The 22,034-nt window shown below is 35.4% G+C and overlaps 1 protein-coding gene across 2 annotated transcripts in view; it reads right to left on the bottom strand.

The window, feature by feature from the left end:
- The window catches only part of elgi (E3 ubiquitin-protein ligase NRDP1 elgi), a 37,829-nt gene that overhangs the window by 2,589 nt on the left and 13,206 nt on the right, over positions 1-22,034 (bottom strand). For both annotated transcript variants that reach the window (XM_090387191.1, XM_090387190.1), the window contains exons 4-5: positions 17,617-17,727; positions 11,559-11,638 (exon numbers count right to left, since the gene is read on the bottom strand). In XM_090387191.1, coding sequence (XP_090243317.1) covers positions 11,559-11,638; positions 17,617-17,727 — 191 coding nt within the window. The remainder of the gene's footprint in view (positions 1-11,558; positions 11,639-17,616; positions 17,728-22,034) is intronic.

Genomic DNA, 22,034 nt, shown 5'->3' on the forward strand with positions numbered 1-22,034 from the left:
CAATTTTTTTTTTTTTTTACATTCACTCTTCAATGATTGTTTCCTCAATATGAATTTAATGTCTCCCTGTTTACATCAACCTAAAAAGGTGAAAATAGCTCCCCCCCCCCCCATTCAGTCTGCCTGTAGATTCCTTAAATACTTCAATCATATCTCACACAGATGCCTAGTTTCCAACTTTGCTCAAGTGAATTTCCACCTTTACTAAACAAATTCCTTCCACCAATTAGGGTTGACTGTTCTGGGAAAAATTTATTCCCATAAGCTTTGCAAAATAACATTTTGGCCTATTTTGCGGCATCTTTCAATCATTACCTTATATTCCATGGCACAAATGGTTACCAACACCAATTTTTGCACCCGATAGACATGTGGTGGCTCTGATTCAGCATTCTTTGTTAGAAAAAATTGAGAAAGATGAATCAGAGATCCTAGTTTGCCTAACAACCGAGTCCCACAGCTAAAATTACCTCATTTGAAAAAGAAAGCAATCCGTGCTTAATGATTCATACTTGAGGCCAACCACCAGTTTTATTACTGTCCAGACACCTTGCTTTCACAGATTTAATCTCCTCCATAATACACCAAGTTTTGACTTTTGATCATTGCACTTCCTACTTCTAGTATAAAAAGTATACTATATAGTAATACTATAACTGCATTAAGAAATGCATTTTCATTAGCTAAAGAATGCTCTGCACATGTGCTACAGTGAGTACAAGCAATAATAGCATGACACAGACAGGTGAATCAATAACGAAAGTTCCAAGTCATGCTATATTTACAAATTCTAGAAGAAACCATATTTACCTCTAGACAATATTAAATTGAAAATACAAGATCAAAACCATTCAACAAAACACTAATTATAATAAATTAAGTACCTCAAAAATATCCTACATTACAATTTTAAAAACAGTAATGTAGATTAATTATAAGTCATTGTAAACTCTTTCCACTAATGATTATCATGCTTTTCATGACTGTGTGAAAGATTTAACTTTTGAACTAATTATCTAGTTTAAAAACTAATATAGCTATATAATCAGCACAAGAAAGGAAATGAAATACCAATAAAATACCAATAAAATTTACTAGAAACTCACCACGTTTTTGCCAAATACTCTGAACTTAGAAAAATGTGGCTGCATCCTTCAGATTCTTAGACTAGATTCAATACATAACCAGAGATGCTGCTATTATGCTCTACTACTAGCTGCATCCAACCCTGATTAATCTGAAATCAAGCAAATAAGATGGCCAAAAAAAACAAAAAAACTTGGGCCATTTTATTTACAAAAGATTTTCCTCTTTGCCTTAAAAAAGAAGTTTGTCGAAAAGTCTGGTTTCAAACCTGAATACTATTATACTACTGCAGTCACACTTGTGTTTCAAAGCTAGAAAGCATCCATGGCTACCAAGCATGAATTAACTGATGCAATAAAATTTCAAACAGTAAATAATTAAAATTAAAGAAAAATTAGTGCTGCTTCATTGAGTGTTCTCATTATGACCCCTTCATGCCAAACTATTATTTCAAAAGGTATCCGGAGTAACAACTAATCATGTCCTCATCCCAATAAAACAAACTGGAAGGAAAAATAATGAAAGCACAACCAATTTTACCAGATACATATGCATAAGGAGCAATGTTACATGAGAGAGATACTAATTGTATATTAATGAAAAATAACAGAATTTCCTATGCACATTTTATTTTTTAATTTGTTATTAATTTTTTAAATGTCTTTAATTATTTGGGGATTTTGCCATATTTCTGTGGGAATCAAACTTTCTTTTATTTTGAGATAGTACCTGTGAGCTCTGAATATACAATGGATAATAAAAACCCAAAACAAATGAAAGACTAATTTTCCTGCTTCCTTTAAAATGACTTAGGAAGGTAATCTTATTTACTATCAAGTGTGGTTTCCAACTTTCCCTTCTTGGTTTTAGTTTTTCCATGCATTAAATGCATGCTATTAATTTATTACTCATTTTAAAAATGTTATGGCTATTGTACTTGAGGATAACTGAGCAGACAAAATACAGCAGTGGTATACCACAACTACGAGTCTGATTTATTTGGCAATAAGGCAGTTCACAGTAAGAGCACACAAAGTCAAGGCATGCAGGTCAGATAGTTTAGTGCACCTAAAACACTTGCTCTTATCTGAAGAAACAGATAAACTGGAGAGTGTCGGTTCAAGTAAACAAAGGATAAGAAGGTGCAGTAATAACTCTGATGGAGGAAACAGAATTACCTCATGTGTCTTCAATGCTGATCACAGTCATGCCATGGAGGGAACAGGCTACTGCTATGATTATCAACAAGGCCGAAACGTTTGTGGAAGCCTAAAAGGAACCGAGTACAGCCAAGTCAGCATAATGAAGTCAGAACAGAATCTCTTCTAGGAGAAAATTGTAATACATTCAGAGTTGTACTCACTATGAGAGAGTAATTATGGGATGTGCAACTAAATGCAATGATCAAGGGTAATCATAATAAGCTTACAAAAATATTGTTAATGTACATGAGGTGGTGAAAGCCCCATTTGCAAATGCAACTAAAAGCAAACTAAGTTTGCCACAATATGCATCAATTTCAACATTGTTAAGCAAGTAAGCACAAGGCCTTACACTTCAAATAACTAGCAGTGCTTAAGGATCACAGTAGAGCAACATTTCTCTTAGGGAGAAATATATTGCTCTGCTATGATCTTTGAGCACTACGTTTTTCTCAGAAAGGGATAATATCTTGTCTTAAAGCTAAGAAAATGAGCAAGTCTTCCTACATTAGAACAAATTTATATTTTATTTCATGCTATGATTCTCTATTCTTTAGTGTATTGTTGCAGCCTCTTTAGTTAATTACAAATGAACTCGCACTGAAAATGACAAATCTGTATTGAATTTCTTAAGAAAAACAGTTCTAATGCAGGAATAAGCATACATTTTCTTAAGTTTAAGGCAAGAAATATGTTGCTAATTATTGAAAGAATTTGGAAGCGCTATGGCCTCAATCTACAGGAAATTCACTTGACATAATGGTTAGTGCAATAACATCGTTTTTATCATATCTCATATTGTGAATACCTTCATGAGTTGCCTGATATTACACTACCTCAAATAAGCAACACTTCACCAGTGAAGAAGTCTGTTGTTACTTATTCTCAGTGGATACCACCACCACCACCCAAGATGGCCAATTCAAGGCTGTTTGGCCTCTCATCGGTAGGTGCCCTGGTGTTGCAGTAAGTGACAACCCAGTTATGAAGTATAGCTTCACAATATGAGAGATGCCAGATGGTATACAACAGTATAGACTGAAAGAATTTGGAAGGGCTGTGGCCTCAACCTACAGGGAATTCACTTGACGTAATGACATCATTCACTTACGTATAACAATGATACTATTGCATTAGCCATTACGTCAAGTGAATTCCACGTAGGTTGAGGCCACAGCCCTTCCAAATTCTTTCGGCTATACCATTGTATACCATCTGGAATCTCTCATATTGTGAAGCTATGCTTCACAACTGGGTTATCACTTACTCCAACACCAGGGTACCTATCCACCCACCAATGAGAGGCCAAACAGCCTTAAAATGGCCGCCTGAGTGGTGGTATCCACTGAGAATAATTAACAACAGTCTTCTCCACTGGTGAAGTGTTGCTTATTCAAGGTAGTGCAATATCAGGCAACTCATTGTGAAGGTATTCACAATGAGATATGATAAAAACTATGCCATTTTAACCATTTTGGTGATTCACTTACATATAATGATGCTATTGCACAAACCATTACATCATCACTAGTTATTTCCAATGTGTATCAATACCCAGGTAACCATTTCAGAGACTATTGCCTTATTGGTGGCTAACTAGGTATTGCCACTTACTTCAAAATATAAGACATACTTTTTATAGCAAATATAGTGGCTTTTAGCTAGGTACACAAATAACACTTTTGCCAGGTAATGTAAATTATTTTTTTATAGTTCTTGCTTTCCCAAAGTTTCTGCTTTAAATTTACTTGCATTTAGAAATATATTCTAATGGATTAGTTTCTTAATTAATTGAGGGATTTTGGTTAAATTTTGATTTATGTGGTGGTAAGGTTACTTTTTCTTTCTGTCAATCATGTGATCCTCAAAAAAAATATATGATCATAGAAGATAGCAGTTAATTTGTAATAGATACATAAAAACACTTAACACAGATATAGCACCTATATAAGTAAACAAAACTGATTAATTCTTTTATCACAAAATTTTCAAACCTCACACAACAGGAGTGTACTATAAATTTTTATATACTATACATATCAATGTGCATAAGATATTACTCTAAAATATTTAAAATTAATATGGGCAGTTTACTTTCAATGTTTCAAAATACTAAAACAGCAGATATATATATATTAATATATTATTGTTAAGAATGTTGATAACAAAAGAAATTGCAATGGAGGATACCAATGCTAAAGATCAACCATTGGAGGTGGTAGATGACTTTCATCAACCGGTGCAATACCACCACTTTGCTTAATGGAGGCTTGAAGTGGTGAAACTCATGTTTAGTCTCTAGAGCAAAGTTTCCGGCATCCCCCTCCCCCCATACTTCTCCTTCAACCCATGCACGGTACTAAGTACTACAGGTTTTGATACCTTTCGTGTTTGGGGTTTTCATAAAAAATAAAAATAATAAAAATAACATAACAAAAAAAATGCTTGATTGATTACACTTGCCCATATTAATTTTAAATGCAGTCAATTTTTATGCATAGATTTTAAAATTCTTCTTAAAATTTCACATCACATCACAATTTCTATAAATACAGGTTTTTGTGTTTACCCATAATATGTATATGTTACTACAACTTAATATGATATGATACTTATCTGTTGTATTACCTGCAAATAATAATGTTCAACCTTGTCTGTATGATTCCTACCTCTGCCTTTAAGTAACAGAAAGACTGTGGGTATATGGAGTTTATCTGCATATCTATTTCATAATTTTTTTTTTTTTTTTTTTTTAAACAACACAAAAGAAAAACTTTCTATTGTGTTGTTTTGCTTAGCATTGTATTGTTAAAATGTTTAGGCAAAAGCAAAGTATATCACTTAGTTTGTGTCTGAATCACCCTGACAATTTCTGGTCATCTGAGTATAACAAAAACTGAGGGGAAGAATGCATACAACATTACTAACCATGCATATTCTTTGTACTTTGGTTGCAAGACTGGTGATCAGGACAAAACATTAGCTCCACATATGTGGAGCTGTATTACCTTCATTACAAATTTTAGGATGTGGTTAATTTGGAAAATTAAAAGTATGCCTTTTGCAGTTTCTGTGCTGTGGAAGGAACCATGTTTACAATGGCTATTTCTGCATGACAAAAAAATCAGGCATGTCCATAAAAAGCACAACACCGAATATCCTAACATATTATTTGCAATAAGGCCTGTTCCAAATAATGAAGACATACCGACACCAGAGTCCCCCCCCCCAACCAAAATCATGGAATGTAGGAAGCAGTGATGAACAGAATGAGGATTCTTGTGCTGCAGATTCTGTGAACCATCCACTTCATGAGATTTGGACTATGAACCAGAAAATTATAACAGGCAGCACCAAATTAAGAAGAATTATATCACTTAGTTTGTGTATGTAAATGCAATTTAAGAGCAAGCAGAACGCCTTTGTTCTACGTTACAACAGTGGAAGTTACTTGAAGCAGAAACTAAAATTACAGTACATCAAAAATGCAGTGTTTTGGAAGATGGTATGTGTTTCTTTAAAGATGTTAGTGGTCTTCTGAACAAAGTGGGCATTGAACACAATACTAATGAATGGCATATATTCAATGATGCCTCAAAATTAAGTTTAAGGGCAGTTTTTGTGCCCAATGAAGGGAATTTCCACCAGTTTCTCTATGTCATGCTCTTGTCTTGAAAGAAACATATGAATGTATGTAAAGATCCTGAGTGCAATAAAGTATCATAACTGCTTGGAATGTCTGTAGTGATCTTAATGAAAATGGATTACTCACTGGTCTATAGGAAGGTTTCACAAAATACTGTTGTTTTCTGTTTGTGGGACAATTGCGCAACAGAAACACATATTGCGCAGCTATGGGAAAAGAGGGAGGAATTTTACTAGGGAGAAGTAATATAAAATATTTTCCACTGGTTGAATAAAAAAAGGTTCTTCTTCCACTTGGATTAATGAAAAAGTTTGTTAAGGCTCTGGATAAAGAAGGAAGTGCTTTCTGCTACCTAAGGGAGGTGTTTCCCAATTAACAAAAGCAAAACTGAAAGGAGGAATTTTCACTGGGCCTAAAATAAAGAAAACACTTGAAAGATGATGTGTGTGAAACAGGATACCAACTTAGCATCTTCATAATCATTTAAAGCAGTTGTATTGGATTTCTTGGAAGAAGGAAAGAAGATAATTATAAATCTCTGATGTCAACTTTATTGGGTTGCTGAATGTCTTTTACAACTCATTTCATTCATTCTCATCCCAGTTTTTTCCCCCTCAATTTGGAGATATAAATGTTAGTAAGGGGAATGTTTTCATCACGACACATCAAAATTGAAAACAATACCAACATTGCTGAAATAGCACCATGATGGGAGTTTACCGCTAGTTTCTTAAGAGGGAAAGAATAATGGACTATAAGAAAAACTCTGAGTAGCAAACATTTCTAAGGAAATAATAAGTATGGGGTACATTATACTATTGATTAAAGTATTTCAAAATGATGTACAACTTATTTTTAAGATAGCATATATATTATTGTATGATATTTGAAACTGGTTGTTCATTAAGTTATTTAAATTTATGTATATCTTTCAATGAATAGAGTCATTATCACTTCACCACTGTATGTGTGCAAGCATTGTCCTGCTGGAAAAGTATTTTGTGTGTAACACAGAAAGGGCAGAAGCTGTTCTTAGAATGATTTCAACATAAAGTCTTGCCATCAATGTGCCACCATTAACAGACATGAATGGCTATGTAACTAATGGCTCCCCCATACCATGATTCCATGTATTGGCTCAGTATGCTACCTGATGCAGGCTGGATTACATTCATCCCTGGGCATATCTTCAGATGCACATCACTGGATCCCACATAGAAGCATGATTCATCACTAAAGACATGATACCATTCCTGTCACCAAAAACTTTCCTCTGCACAACTGCAGATTTTGAATTTATCTGATAATGGAATCAGATGATGAAAACGTGGGGGTCTCACTTCTTGCAGTTGTTTGCTAATTGCCCACCCACCATGGGCATGAATGAGGATGGCATTATGATGTTGGAAATCTAGAGGACTATGGCAGCAGAACTGTTGTTACTCAGTGGATTTGTGAATCTTTATGTTGTGTTCTTCTGATGCCAGCAAAACCCTGTTTCCAAGTGCCTTCCTGAACCCACTGTGACAGAAGCATCCAATGGTTTGGGCACTGCAACATACATAAATTGAATGACAAGTGCATGTTAAGAGGAACTGCACACTCTTACATGGCAATTTCCTCTCCATTTTGTTTGCCTGCTGCTCACCTTTTTATAAAAACGTGAGCAGAGTCAACCCAAAAACTTTTAGATTTCTATATCAGACATCAGGGTGGTAATATATGAATGTTATTGCATGATCAGCAAATGCTCAGAATGATAAACAACACAAAAAAACTTTCAGTACATATGATACTGTCATCTTCACTTTCAAATGGCACATCTATTTTTTGCATTTCTTTCTTCTTACCACAGTGTTCTTATCCTTATTTACTTGAAAATACCTTATTACATTATATTTCTTGCCAATTATTAAAAATCGCATCTACATATAATTTTTATGTATAACAAAACATGTATAACATAACTTACATGTATAACAAAAAAAAAAAAAAAAAAAAAAGCAAAAATCTTTTCCAGATTTTATATGGAAAGTCTGGGATATATATACAGGAAACCCTTGATTAATGCGGTTTTGAACAATGCGGTTTTAATTAGTGCGCAAAATTTTTTTGATACTATCCCCTTAATATATGCGTTATCAAATTTGATTAGTGCGCTGTTTTTTTCTTGCGGTGCTTGGCAACTCACAACGTCGCCTAAAGCGGCAAATACGTGATACGCACTCACCAGGGTCTTCTAACTTAAATGAATGGGAATCGACTCCAAAATGCTCGACAGCAGCACCCCATACCACTCTGAAATTGAAATTTGCTCTGGTAACTCATATTCTTTTATTATTAATATTAAACTTCTTTAATATTATGATATTAAAGAAGCAGTTGAGAACATACACAAATCGTGGGAAGAAATGACGAACAGCTGCATGAGAGCTGTCTGGCAGAATCTTTTGCCTGAATGCGCAAATGATTTTTGCGGTTTCATTAATCCTGTCAACAAAGTTATTGATGAAATTACTACAATTGGAAAAGACCTCGGCTTTGAGGAAGTAGATTCAGAAAACGTTAGAGAATTATTGGAATCGCATTCAAAAGACTTAAGTAACGACGATCTTCTTGAAATTGAGCATCAACATGCATACGAGGAAGAAGACGAAAATGAAGCAGAAGAAAAGCAATTTGCTCCCAAAGAAATTTCATTCAAAAAACTTGAACTATTTAATACACTTTAAAAAGCAAAAGAACTCATACTAGAGATTGATCCAGATGCAGAGAGAAGCATGAACGTTCGTTGAGGGTTAGATAAGCAAATTGATTGTTATCGCAAAATCATGGAGGAAAGGAAGAAAGCTACCACTGTTCAATTGAAGTTAGATAAGTTTTTTTTGCAAAAAATAAAATTTAAATCATACTATCTTTTTTTAAATTTATTCCTTAATAATTTAAGAACTATGCAGTGCATTATAGGTACGTATTGAGTAAGAAAAAATATATTTTTACAATTTCATAATTTTCAAGGATTCATTATAATTATTCCCATTGTTTCTTAAGTTTGATTAGTGCGGTATATTTCAAGGATTCATTAACTGCACTAATCAAGGGTTTCCTGTATATATATATATAAATATATATTCCTAAATACTAAATCATTTCTTTGGCATATTGAAGGCAATTCAAAATCAAATTTAACCCCGTACAACACATACACAAAGAAAATGGAAAATGTGGTTTAACAGGAGACATAATAACATGAAGACACATTTAACATTTCATTCTGCATGCCATACATTTTATGCAAACAGAATAACACACCTGATGGTCAATTCACTTACCAGAAACAAACAGTAAAATTTCATGCACAAATTTGCAGGGTTTTTTTTTTTTTTTTGTATAAGACAGGGAGAAAAATTGTCAGATTATTCTAATTAACATGTAAGAATACTCATATGTTTGATATCTGCCAACTCACAAGATTTATGACAGTCTCTAATACCATTCAATATAAAAAAAAAAAAAAAAAAAAAAACTGCAGTCACTATCAACCCACTGCAGGATGGAAGCCTCCTCCACAAAATATGTTGAGGGAAATGGACCATAATCTGCCACACTAGTCCAGTGCACGTTGGCAGATCAACCATATTTAGCAGTCAGGGGCCTGAACCCCGGTCTACTCAAGGAGCGTGTGCTACTGCACTCCCGCTCCAGACCACTCGCTATAATATATCCCTTTAAAAAAAAGATATATTGAATGGTGTACAATATTCTTATTCCCACTCACGTAACACCTTTTTTTATCCAAAAAAAGCTGTCACTGTTGACACTCTTTTGTACTTAAAATATACAAGTTTTCAAATTATATGCCTTGTACTACTAAAATAATAGGTATTAAACTATTTTTATCCTATTTTTTTTTAAAAAAACTGAATAGTAACCTACATGTATTTGAATGGTGAACCTACATGAAACTGAACTACATATACCAAAACATTTGCTGGCATGCTTTTTACATTTGAGAAGATTGCTTAATGGTTAAGAGAAGAAACATCTGCTACTAAAACTGCATGGATGTGGCGAGGCATACACTCCACCAAATTTATATAAATTTCAGTCATGATTCACTCATTCTGCTGCCAAACAATCCAAAAATTAGTAAACAAAGAGTCAAAGTGATATCTCTTTCCAGCTTTAGAAGAAGTTCTTGTGTCTGATGGCAGACCTAGGATCTAGTCTGCCATCAGACAAGCTGTTTGTTTTGTTTATTTGGTTTTTAGGAGCATTAGCAACTAAGGCCATATTGCTCCGTGATATGCGGTGGTCATTCCCTGGCCTTTCCGCATCCTCCGTATTTGGTGGTGACTGGTTTGAACCCCGGTCTAAACAAGAAGCGTGTTCTACGCACTGCTGCTCCTTCCCACCTGGCTACGGAGGCACCCATCAGACAAGCATGTAAAATTCCATGCCGGTCTGATGGAAAATTCCATGTCAAGCCAAGTAAAATGGCCACCATCAATCTGATCCTTTTTGAATTGCATCATAAAAAAATAAAGTGGGCATTAAGTTCTTATGGGGTCCAAATCTGGGATCTAGAGTGACCTAGGCATAACCATGCTTGTCTGATGAGAAATTCCATGTCAAGCCCAGTGAAATGGCCATTTTCAATCTTTTTGATTTTCGTCGTAAAAAAAAATCATCGCAATCAGACTCCACCTCAATGCAGTTTTGAAAGCCACACAAGAATACAAAATGAATTGTTATTCATTTTATACAAGACTTGAATACATTTTCCCAATTATAGCCCTCCGAGTCAAAGATCCAGAGTTCTACGAATAAAATTAGGAAAAGTGTGAAATTTTGAAGTTTAAATAAAATCTGTATTTTACAGTCTCTAATTAACACGGACACTAACGGTTTGCATCACATTGAATCTACTGATCCACATGGTCTGAATGATGCAATGTCTAAAAATTGGCATGTCCAGGATCTGGAGACTGCCAGTTTTTGGATGATAAATTTAATCATGCATGAAGTGCCAAAATCTGAGCACAGGGAAAGAAAAAAAAATGTAATGGCAGCTCTGTCAAATATTTTTTGCCAACTAATTTATTTTTTCATAGCATAAAATAATATGCTATGAAAAAATAAGTTAGTTTTTTTGGTCAAACTCTGCAAATGAGAAACTCAAACACACAATTATGTTATCAAAGCATCTAAAAAAAAAAAAAAAACCACTTAAGTCATGTTTTATCAGAAGAGATATATAAGATAACTAGCAGTAAAAAGTCAATTAATTAATAGAAATAAATACCACATGAGGTAAACTCAGCTGTAACATATTTCCATGAAATTAGTTTCTCTATAAAAAATTCAACTTGAAAAACCACATAATACAAAATGCTGTAAATAACACATCTCTTGATGAAGTACCAATTTAGCCATTTTTCAAATAACTTTATCAATAAATATATATTTATTTAAATACACTGACAATGTATTGATCAATTACCATGACAAACAGATGAAAATTTAGTTTATAAATATTTTATGGAAGTACAGAATATTGCTATATGTATCTGTATATTATTTATATGCATTTAAAATAAGAATTCCAACTTAATTCAAATTACCTTACAACTTCATCTTGCTCGATAGATTCAACAATGGCTGGTACAGAAGGACTGGATAATCGTATGGCACGTATACATTCCTGGAGGTTACATAAAACAAATTAATTCAGATTACAAGATGGACACTATAAATCTGTCAGTATATTACTCATTAAATAACACTTAGATCACTGAAATTATTATTATATTACTTTAATAATACAATATAGGCAAGAATTTTAATAATTTGAATTTTAATTCCCATATCACCAGTCCTGGGAAAATATTTGCTTTTATAATATAACATAGTAAACTTCAAAAATCCAGCTCTAAACACCAATTTCTTTCTCTTTTACATATTTTCTAGACTAATTGTTAGAATATATTTGCAATGTATAAAATCATTCATTTTGCAAGGCACTCAACAGTTCACAGTATAGAACTTAATAGTACAATACTATGTATTTAGTTTTTAAGACAACTTGATTGCTGAAATTATAATCACACTATTTATACCTAATATTAAAAATTATTGGATAATTGCAACATTAATACTGGAGGCATCATTCGTAACCACAACCTTTATTCCTTACACAAGTACATTACCCTCTGACCCAATCCAGCAGTATGGATTAACATTTTGGCTTAATGCTAGCAACTATCATTCTGTGGAGATTATGGTTTTGGAATAATAGTATTATTAGGTGTAGTGGCAAATGATGCAAATTTACCGGGCATTTAAAAGAAAAAAAAAAAAAAAACACACAGAAACACTTCCCATTTCACCAGTCCATCTTATTCAAACTAACCACTTCTGAAGCATCAGATGGAATTTGCAAATGCCTAACATGACAAATTTGAGAAAAGCAAATCTATAATCCTTGTTCTGACTCATTAAGTACGTGAACAAAAACGTGTGAAGTAAAGGGTTTGTGGCATGATACTCATTTATTAAAATTATTTATCATGGTTTTATAAAGTGTTTAAACAGTTTATTTCTAGTTTTCAAGATGTGAGTTTTTTCCAACAATTAACCTACCCCAAGAGATTTCACACATCTATCCAGCAACTAACCTGCCTCAGCAAGAGGAAGGATCTCATCAGCACTGATCTTACGCAATCAAATTTCTCACAAGTGCCTAGTCTCCAAATGCTGCAATTTGCAGAGGTGCAGCCTTTCTTGGTAAGAGCAACCTTTTGTTCTCCTCACTAATCTTGCTAGTCTTCTTCTGCACCTGTTCCTTCAAATCCACATTTTTCCTAAAATTAGTCTTCCAGACCTGTGTGCGGTACTGAAGATGAGGACTAACCATTGCCTTATACAACGGGATAATCACCCCTTATCTCTGCTGGAAAAATTCCTGTATATTACTGTCATGAGCTGAGGAGCCCATCTGCAAAGCTCAAAGGACTTCATATCTGACTACACAATTATCCCACAGATCTTTTTCATTCTCCACTATTCTGAGCTTGGTACCACACAGTTCGTACATTATTATGAGATTACCATTACATATATGCAATACCTTACATTTCTTAATGTTATACTTCAACTGCCAAGAAGTGGCAGTTGAACTGGTCTTAGCAGCATACATTGATTATTGTTATTTTAATCCTGCCAGCCTTCATGGCACCTGAAAATTTGATATTGGCTTCATCAATATCATTAATAAATACAGAGAACAACACTGGGTCCAGCAATGAATTTGGAGAACTCCAGTAATAAAAGTAGCCCATTGTTAACCATTCTCTGTCTTCCCCCACTCTCCTATATATATATGTATATATATAGAACTTACCCCTAATGCCACCCTGCTCCAATCTGTACAGCACTCTTTTACATGCAATATCATGTTATGAAATCTAATTATGTAATGTTAGAATCATTATTTTGCATCAGTTCCTTTGTTACTGTATCATAGCTTACAACCATGCTATGGCATTATCATAATTTACAACCATGCTATGACATTATCACAGTTTACAACCATGCTATGACATTATCACAGTTTACAACCATGCTATGACATTATCACAGTTTACAACCATGCTATGACATTATCACAGTTTACAACCATGCTATGACTGCAATATAACTGCATTCCTGTCTAGACAATCTTGCATTACTTCTTTTATTTTTCCTGGAAAAGAAGTCAAGCAGTTTTGTAATTACTCATGTCGCCCTTGATCCCCTTTGTGATTAGCATCTCTACAGTCCAGACTCCCTCAAAGCAAGAATGTTCCTATAATGTTCCTCCTTTGCTACCTCGCTTAATATAATTGGATAGATTCCATCCACTGAAATCTATACAATGGATGGAATCACTGTTCACAGTGATTTATGTTTAGTTTAAACAATTTCTCTTCCACTTTCTTCTCAGTATCACAAAATCAATTACTTCCCTTTTAGAATTTGATACACATCCTATCCCTAAACAGTTCTTCAAATAGGCCTCTGGGGTTGGGTATATTCATACTATGATTTTTTAGTGTTTCTCACCATCCATTGAAGTAAAACGAAAGACGGAAAACCAAATTCTTAAAATTTTTAATATTTACAATAAATTTACAAACAAAACAAAATACCATATTACTGATGATAGTAATTTTAAAATAAGACAACTGTGATATACAGTAAATATACAAATACTGAATTTAAAATACAATAAAATATACTAGGTTAAAAGCGCTAAAATATAACTGAAGCTTTCAAAGGCTTCTGCCTTCTTTCTCAACAGTGTACTTCTATTCTGCGGTGCATGATTAAATACCAGCAGGTTCACGGTGCGTATCTCACGTAAACGTATACTGTTCCCGTCGGAACCGGAAGTGGCTCGGGAGCGTTTCAGGCAAAAACGTTCATCCCCTCCAAGGATTACCGCTTACCGCCTCAAAGAGGGGATGAATGCATGTGCCCCTATCTCTATTTATATTATTCTCAATAGAACTAATTCGTAAGCTCTCGAGCCACTTGCGGTCCCAAAATCTATGCGCCCGATCGGTGATGACAGCTTCGTCTGGGGAGATTTGATGTTGCTTCTCCCAGAAATGTTCAGCTATGGCGGATTTACCATAGTCTGCATTTCTTATTGCATTTGTGTGCTCCCCCCAGACGATCTTTGAGATGCTGTTTTGTTTCTCCCACATAACACTCCCCACACTCCGGGCATTTAATACTATATACGACCCCACTCATATTTTCATTTAAGACAGGGTTCTTCACCTGTGACACAATTGTGTGCAGCTTCCTGCCTGGGAGCTGCACACAACGTGTCTGGTAATTCCTTAATATACGAGCTAAACGCTCGGATAGACCCGGATAGTAGGGAATGTATGCGGTGGCTATTGGCGTGAAGGACTCACTTCTACTCTGCCCTCCACTAATGTATTTCTCTATGATCCTCCGGGGGTAGCCACACTTCAAAAGATCCGCCGTAACACGTTCATACTCCATTTTTCTATCCTCTGAGGTACTACAATGGGATTTTGCCCTATCCACTAATGCTCTTACCACACTGTTCCTGTGATGATTAGTCTGAGCTGAGTTGTAGTGTGAGTATTGGCCTTTGCACATAGATTTTCTAAATACTTTTGTTTTCAAATGCTAGCCTTCCCTACAAATCAGCACATCCAGGAATGGCAAAACCCCTCCTTCCTCTACCTCAGAGGTGAATTGTATGAACGGGGGAGAAGCTATTAAGAAAATTCAACGTATCATACTCACTCCCTTTCCGAATAACTGAAAACGTATCATCAACATATCTTTTCCACGGACGCATAGGGAGAAATGTAGTATTAAATAGTCTAGACTCGAGCTCCTCCATCGCTAAATTAGCTATGATGGCACTGATGGGGGAGACCATAGCTGCACTGTTAACCTGCTTGTACATGGTGTTATTAAATACCATAGTAGTATCTTTTGAAGTGTGGCTACCCCCGGAGGATCATAGAGAAATACATTAGTGGAGGGCAGAGTAGAAGTGAGTCCTTCACGCCAATAGCCACCGCATACATTCCCTACTATCCGGGTTTATCCAAGCATTTAGCTCGTATATTAAGGAATTACCAGACACGTTGTGTGCAGCTCCCAGGCAGGAAGCTGCACACAATTGTGTCACAGGTGAAGGACCCTGTCTTAAATGAAAATATGAGTGGGGTCGTATATAGTATTAAATGCCCGGAGTGTGGGGAGTGTTATGTGGGAGAAACAAAACAGCATCTCAAAGATCGTCTGGGGGAGCACACAAATGTGATAAGAAATGCAGACTATGGTAAATCCGCCATAGCTGAACATTTCTGGGAGAAGCAACATCAAATCTCCCCAGATGAAGCTGTCATCACTGATCGGGCGCATAGATTTTGGGACCGCAAGTGGCTCGAGAGCTTACGAATTAGTTCTATTGAGAATAATATAAATAGAGATAGGGGCACACGCATTCATCCCCTCTTTGAGGCGGTAATCCTTGGAGGGGATGAACGTTTTTACCTGAAAAGCTCCCGAGCCACTTCCGGTTCCGACGGGAACAGTATACGTTTACGTGAGACACACCGTGAACCTGCTGGTATTTAATCATGCACTGCAGAATAGAAGTACACTGTTGAGAAAGAAGGCAGAAGCCTTTGAAAGCTTCAGTTAGTATTTTAGCGCTTTTAACCTAGTATATTTTATTGTTTTTTTTTTTTTTTTTTTTTGATTTGGTAGTTGTTGGCGCATCGGCTGCTGTGGCCATATTGCACCTCCCAAGGTTTTTGCAGTACTTTGATCCAAGCCCGAGGCGGGAATCGAACCCGCGACCTTTGGGTTGCCGGGCAGGTACTTTACCCACTCGGCTAGCCCGGTCGGCTATATTTTATTGTATTTTAAATTCGGTATTTGTATATTTACTGTATATCACAGTTGTCTTATTTTAAAATTACTATCATCAGTAATATGATATTTTGTTTTGTCTGTAAATTTATTGTAAATATTAAAAATTTTAAGAATTTGGTTTTCCGTCTTTACTTCAATGGTTGGTGAGAAACACTAAAAAATCATACCATCCCTAAACAATTCCTCATGCGGAATGTAAAATAGATGTAAAACAACTATTAAGTTTGGTAGCAAACTGAGCAAGATCATCAACAGTTAAATCATTCATATCCAGCAGATGAATTATAATTCATCCTCTTCCTTCTAGTTTTTTCAGAGACTTCTCGTAATCTATCTTAGTCTGTCTAACTTCCTTTCTAATTGGATGTGGACTATGTTGTTTGTTTGTTCTTTGGTTTTTAGGAGCATTAGCAACTAAGGCCATATTGCTCCGGGGATATGCGATAGTCACTCCCTGACCTTTCCGCAACCTCTGTATTTGGTGGTCAAGAGCTCGAACCCCGGTCTAATCAAGAAGCGTGTGCTACGCACTGCTGCTCCTGCCCACCTGGCTATGGAGGCGCTTCGATGCGGACTAGTTTATATCTACTGTAGTCAGGATAATATAAATTATCATCTGATAATTTATATGCATCCCATGCTACAAGTGAACACTGGACTGCATTTATGTGGTTTAAGACAACAAAAACAGAACATACAATTCTGGCACAGTCAACAGGATCAAAGATTTGGATTCTGTAATTTTACTCAATTGCTTATTGGATTTGGATAAATTATTACTGCTTCATGTTCTGAACGTTCAAATTAAATATTTCACAGTAAGTACTGAATGCAAACTTGCAGCTAAAGGTCATCAAGTGCAGGTCACAATTAATATAATGGACACATGAATGATGTCAAGCAAACAACCAAATTACTCATAAATAACATAGAATAAATTTATCTAAACTAAAAATTTAGTTAACAAAGAATAGTTATGTTCATTCACATTATTTTTAACTACCCTTAAGAAATTAACTGTTACTTATTTTAGGTACTTCAAACTTAGGTGTGACAATTATAAATAACAGAGAATTCCTTATTATTAATAATAAGGAATAATTATTCCTAATTATTCTTATTAGTAAAGTAAAAATTTATCACTCTGCACAAAATTTTATAAGAAAGAAAAATATAATAAAATTAATAATAAAATATAATTATTCTTACCTTGAGTAAATTAATCTCTCTCCTTTGTTCATTTAATTGAAGCTGCATTTCATTTAACTTTTGTTGCTGATTCTGAACCATTAATCGCAATTCCTTTACACAGTTGTGTTCCTATAGTCCATTTAATATATAAAAAGATATGTTACTCTAAAACTTTAATATATTTTTAATAGTAAAAATACCCCCAAGTTTGGATATACTATGTGAATATATTGTTAATAAATGCTATCCTTAATTTCAAAATTTATATTAAAAAGTTATTTAACCTTTGCTGCTAGAATGGCATCTCACAGATGTTTACTCTTAAAATTTTCTTTTTTATTTGTAAATGAAGTCAAATCCTCCTATGTACTTTTGCCCGCCAGTATTCTCTAGCTGGTTATACAGTATTTTTTTTCTTGCAATTTATTTGCTATGAATTATGAGAATTTTTTTACATGGCATTTAACAGGATGCCAGATGAGTAAAACTGTCTACATTTTTCCTAGGCAATTCCCATTCCCACATGGTATTTGAGATACCGCAACAGTTGTCTAATCCTGCAATAGAGCTTGGTTTTCGCTGGATTAACACCAACAGCTGAAAAAAAAAATATGGGAATTTACACTGCATCTGCCAGATCCCATGGGAGCATCTGACTTTCAGTGACTTTAAATTCTAAAAATACAATAAAAACATTTATTATAATCAGTGCTTTTTTTTGTAAAAAAAATAGGTGCCAGTACTCATTCCTTGCTATCAGGAAAAATTGAAAATTAAAAGGATATGAAAAGTACTCTAAAAAGTTTTTTTTTTCTGATATTACTTTAGTAGTAATGTTTTTAGAATAAGAACAACAAATTAAGTATATTAACACAGTTTATTAAGCATAAATTTATTATTCAAGTATATAAAAAAATAAGCATAAAATAAGTAAAAAATAATAACATACGTAAAAATAATTTCATAATAAAGTTTTTGTAGAATATTCCAGATTTTTATTAAGTTCTCAAAATTCACATTAATAGATCATTTTAAACAAATCACATTCAATCCTGGAATGTGATTCTCTCGTTCATCCTCTTGACATATCCAAACCATTTCAAACAGGACCTTTCAATCTTTTCTGGAGTTTTTAAACCTGAATTCTCTCCCTAATCACTTCATTCCTGATTTTGTCGCATCTTGTCTTTCTGGCTATGTTCCTCACAAATCTCATTTCTGCCAAACTTGTCATACTGTTTCAACTTCTGCACTAAAGGTTCTTGCAGGTGTATTGCCATTGGAACCTTCACGTAGCTTACAGAGGTCTTTGTTATAGGTTAAAAAAACAACTATCAACTGAATTTATGGCTTTGGTTCTGAATATTCATTCAGATATTAAGCAAGAATGTAATCGTTTGTGGAATGAAATGATAAATATGTGGCAGACTTGCTGGGATATGTCATCTGTCCGATCTGTTACTAGGACTTTTTTCCCTGAGGTGAATTTTTGTGTAAAGCAGAAACCTGTTTGGTTCTCTTTAGACTTATATACACCCTTCCTCTTAACGGGACATGGATCTATTAACGAAAAACTATGTCGTTTTGGTCTTTCTAGGATGGAAGCTTGTCAATGCGGGGAAAATGAAAATTGGAGCCACATTTTATTTGAATGTCCGCTGCATAATGACTTTAGAGATGTTCTTTGTTCGTCAGTTTCTACACTCTCTCATGGGCATGAAACTTTGCTAGTGGGAGACAAGAATTCTTATGTTGCGCTTCAGCAGTTTGCATCTGATGTTTTCACAAGAAGAAGAATTAATTATACGGCTATGAATAATTCTACTCCTTTGGCTGGTGGAGCTACTCAATAGGGAGCAATATTCCCTATTTATTTTTTTATTATCATATATATACAGTCCATTCCGGTTATTTGAGACACATCGGGACTTTTTTTTTTTTTTTTTTTGGTAGTTGTTGGTGCATCAGCTTCTTTGGCCATAATGCACCTCCCAAGGTTTTAGCATTAGCATTAGTAGAGGCATTTGATGCAAGAAAGCAAGCTTATGCAGCATCAGCCAAAAAAAAAAAAAAAAAAAAAAGTAACATAAATAAATAAAAATAACCACTTCCACTTCACCCCTCTGTTCGTTCGAAATACCTGTCCAGCTGAGCCTTAAACTTATTTAGGCTATCAACTTCCACGACAAGGGATGGAAGTCTGTTCCACCCACCAACCACCCGCTGGCTAAAGGCAAATTTCCGCACATCTATCCTACATCTGTCTTTCCTCAATTTGAATTTATGCCCTCTCAGGTGATTTTTCTGAGCTAGAGGAAGAATCCCATCAGCATTGAGCATGCTCAAACCATTCAAGGCTTTGTACACCTCTATCAGATCACCCCGCTGGTGCCTAGTTTCCAGACACTGTAATTTGCAAAACTTAAGCCTTTCTTCGTAAGAGAACCCCTTTGTCCCATTCACCAATCTAGTTGCCCTTCTCTGTACTCGTTCCAGCAGCTCTACATCCTTCCTGAAATGAGGCCTCCAGGCCTGTATACAGTACTCTAGGTGTGGCCTGACCATTGCCTTATACAAGGGAATAATCACCTCCTTATCCCTGCTAGAAAAATTCCTATATATCATTGACAATACACCATGAGCTACTCTTGCAGCTCGTCTGCACTGCTCAGAGAACTTCATATCTGCCTGCACCACCACCCCCAGGTCCCTTTCATTCTCTACCACTGTCAGTGTAGTACCACAGAGTTGATACGTTGCTCTGGGGTTGCTGTTTCCCATATGTAGTACTTTACATTTGTCAATGTTAAACTTCATTTGCCACCTCGAAGCCCATCTGCTCAACCTTTCCAAATCCTGTTGCAGCAGCATAGTGTCAGTAGTGTCCTTGACAACCCTGCCAACCTTCGTATCGTCTGCAAACTTGGACATTAAGCCTGATATACCATCATCAATATCATTTATAAATACAGAAAACAATAAAGGCCCCAATACTGAACCCTGAGGGACTCCACTAATAACATTAGTCCACGATGAGCAGTGTCCATTGATTACCACTCTCTGTCTTCTCCCCCTCAACCACCCCTTTATCCATAGCAGCAACTTGCCTCCAATGCCACACTGCTCCAATTTGTGCAGCAGTCTTCCATGTGCAACAGTATCAAAAGCCTTTCTAAGATCCAAGTATATAATATCAAAGTTATTCCCTGCATCAGTTCTTTTGTGACTGCATCATAGTATCCAATCAAATTGGTCAGGCAAGACTTCCCCTTAACAAAACCATGCTGTGTCCTAGCTATAACTGAAGTCTTGTCTAGATGATCCTGCAGTGCTTCTTTCACCAGTGCCTCCATTAATTTTCCGGGAACAGAAGTTAAACTCACAGGTCTATAATTACTTGTGTCAGCCTTTGATCCCCCTTTGTGAATTGGGGTCACATTTGCACATCTCCAGTCAATGGGTACCTCCCCTGAGTCCAAGGAAGCTCTCAAAGGAAGTTTTGGCAATACTTTGATCCAAGCCTGAGGCGGGATTCGAACCCGCGACCTTTGGGTTGCCAGGCAGGCACTTTACCCACCCAGCTAGCCCGGTCAGCCACATCGGGACTGCATTTTGGCCCGATTAAGCGGCTGCCCCAATTATCCAAAGTTTCACGCAAATAGTTAAAAATACCATGTACCCCCCGCTTTTTTACAATTGGTTCACTGTACAATCAAATCACGTTATGACGAACTCAACATAGTAAAGTACCATTCACTATATGACGTGCAGTAAGCGCTGGTCATTGTGATCACGTTTGTGAATTGAATTTTAATTCTATTACACAGCGATTCTAATTAGCGAAAATAGGAGGAAATTATCCACAGGCTATAAAAGCAAAGATATATTAAGCAGAAATTTACCCTTTATTACCTTACCAATTAAAAAATACATGAAAATCAGAAGAATATACGTGATAATCGGAATAATTAATACGTACTGTAATATGTACGTATGAACTAGTTGACATTTCTGTTCACTGACATTTGTGGTGGGTGTTAAAATTTAAAACAGTAAAAAGATAAGCAATCAATAACAAAGAACATGGCACACACAAATTGCAAGTGAGAACGGAGTAACAAGTTACAAAACTTTAAAAATAGGAATGAAGAGAAGATCTGAAAATTAATTTTTTTATATGATTGAAGATTTCATGGAAGTGTAAACACATTTCACCATAATAACCCACAGAATTCCAGCTGTCGGTCGCAAATTCAGTAAGATCGAATTTACTGTCCGTTTATGATAGATTTCACTAACAGAAAAGCCCAATAAACAGGTGACTGCTAATTGTTTTATCGTTGTGACCTCCAGACAATCATAGGATAATCTCCAGTGCTGCAGTCTCCTGCCCCGATTAAACGGCATGCTGGCCCAATTAAGCAAAGTAAACCCTG

The sequence above is a fragment of the Mastigoproctus giganteus genome, chromosome 13 (assembly GCF_048544385.1).
Source record: "Mastigoproctus giganteus isolate SK-2022 chromosome 13, ASM4854438v1, whole genome shotgun sequence".
Classification (NCBI taxonomy): domain Eukaryota; kingdom Metazoa; phylum Arthropoda; class Arachnida; order Uropygi; family Thelyphonidae; genus Mastigoproctus; species Mastigoproctus giganteus.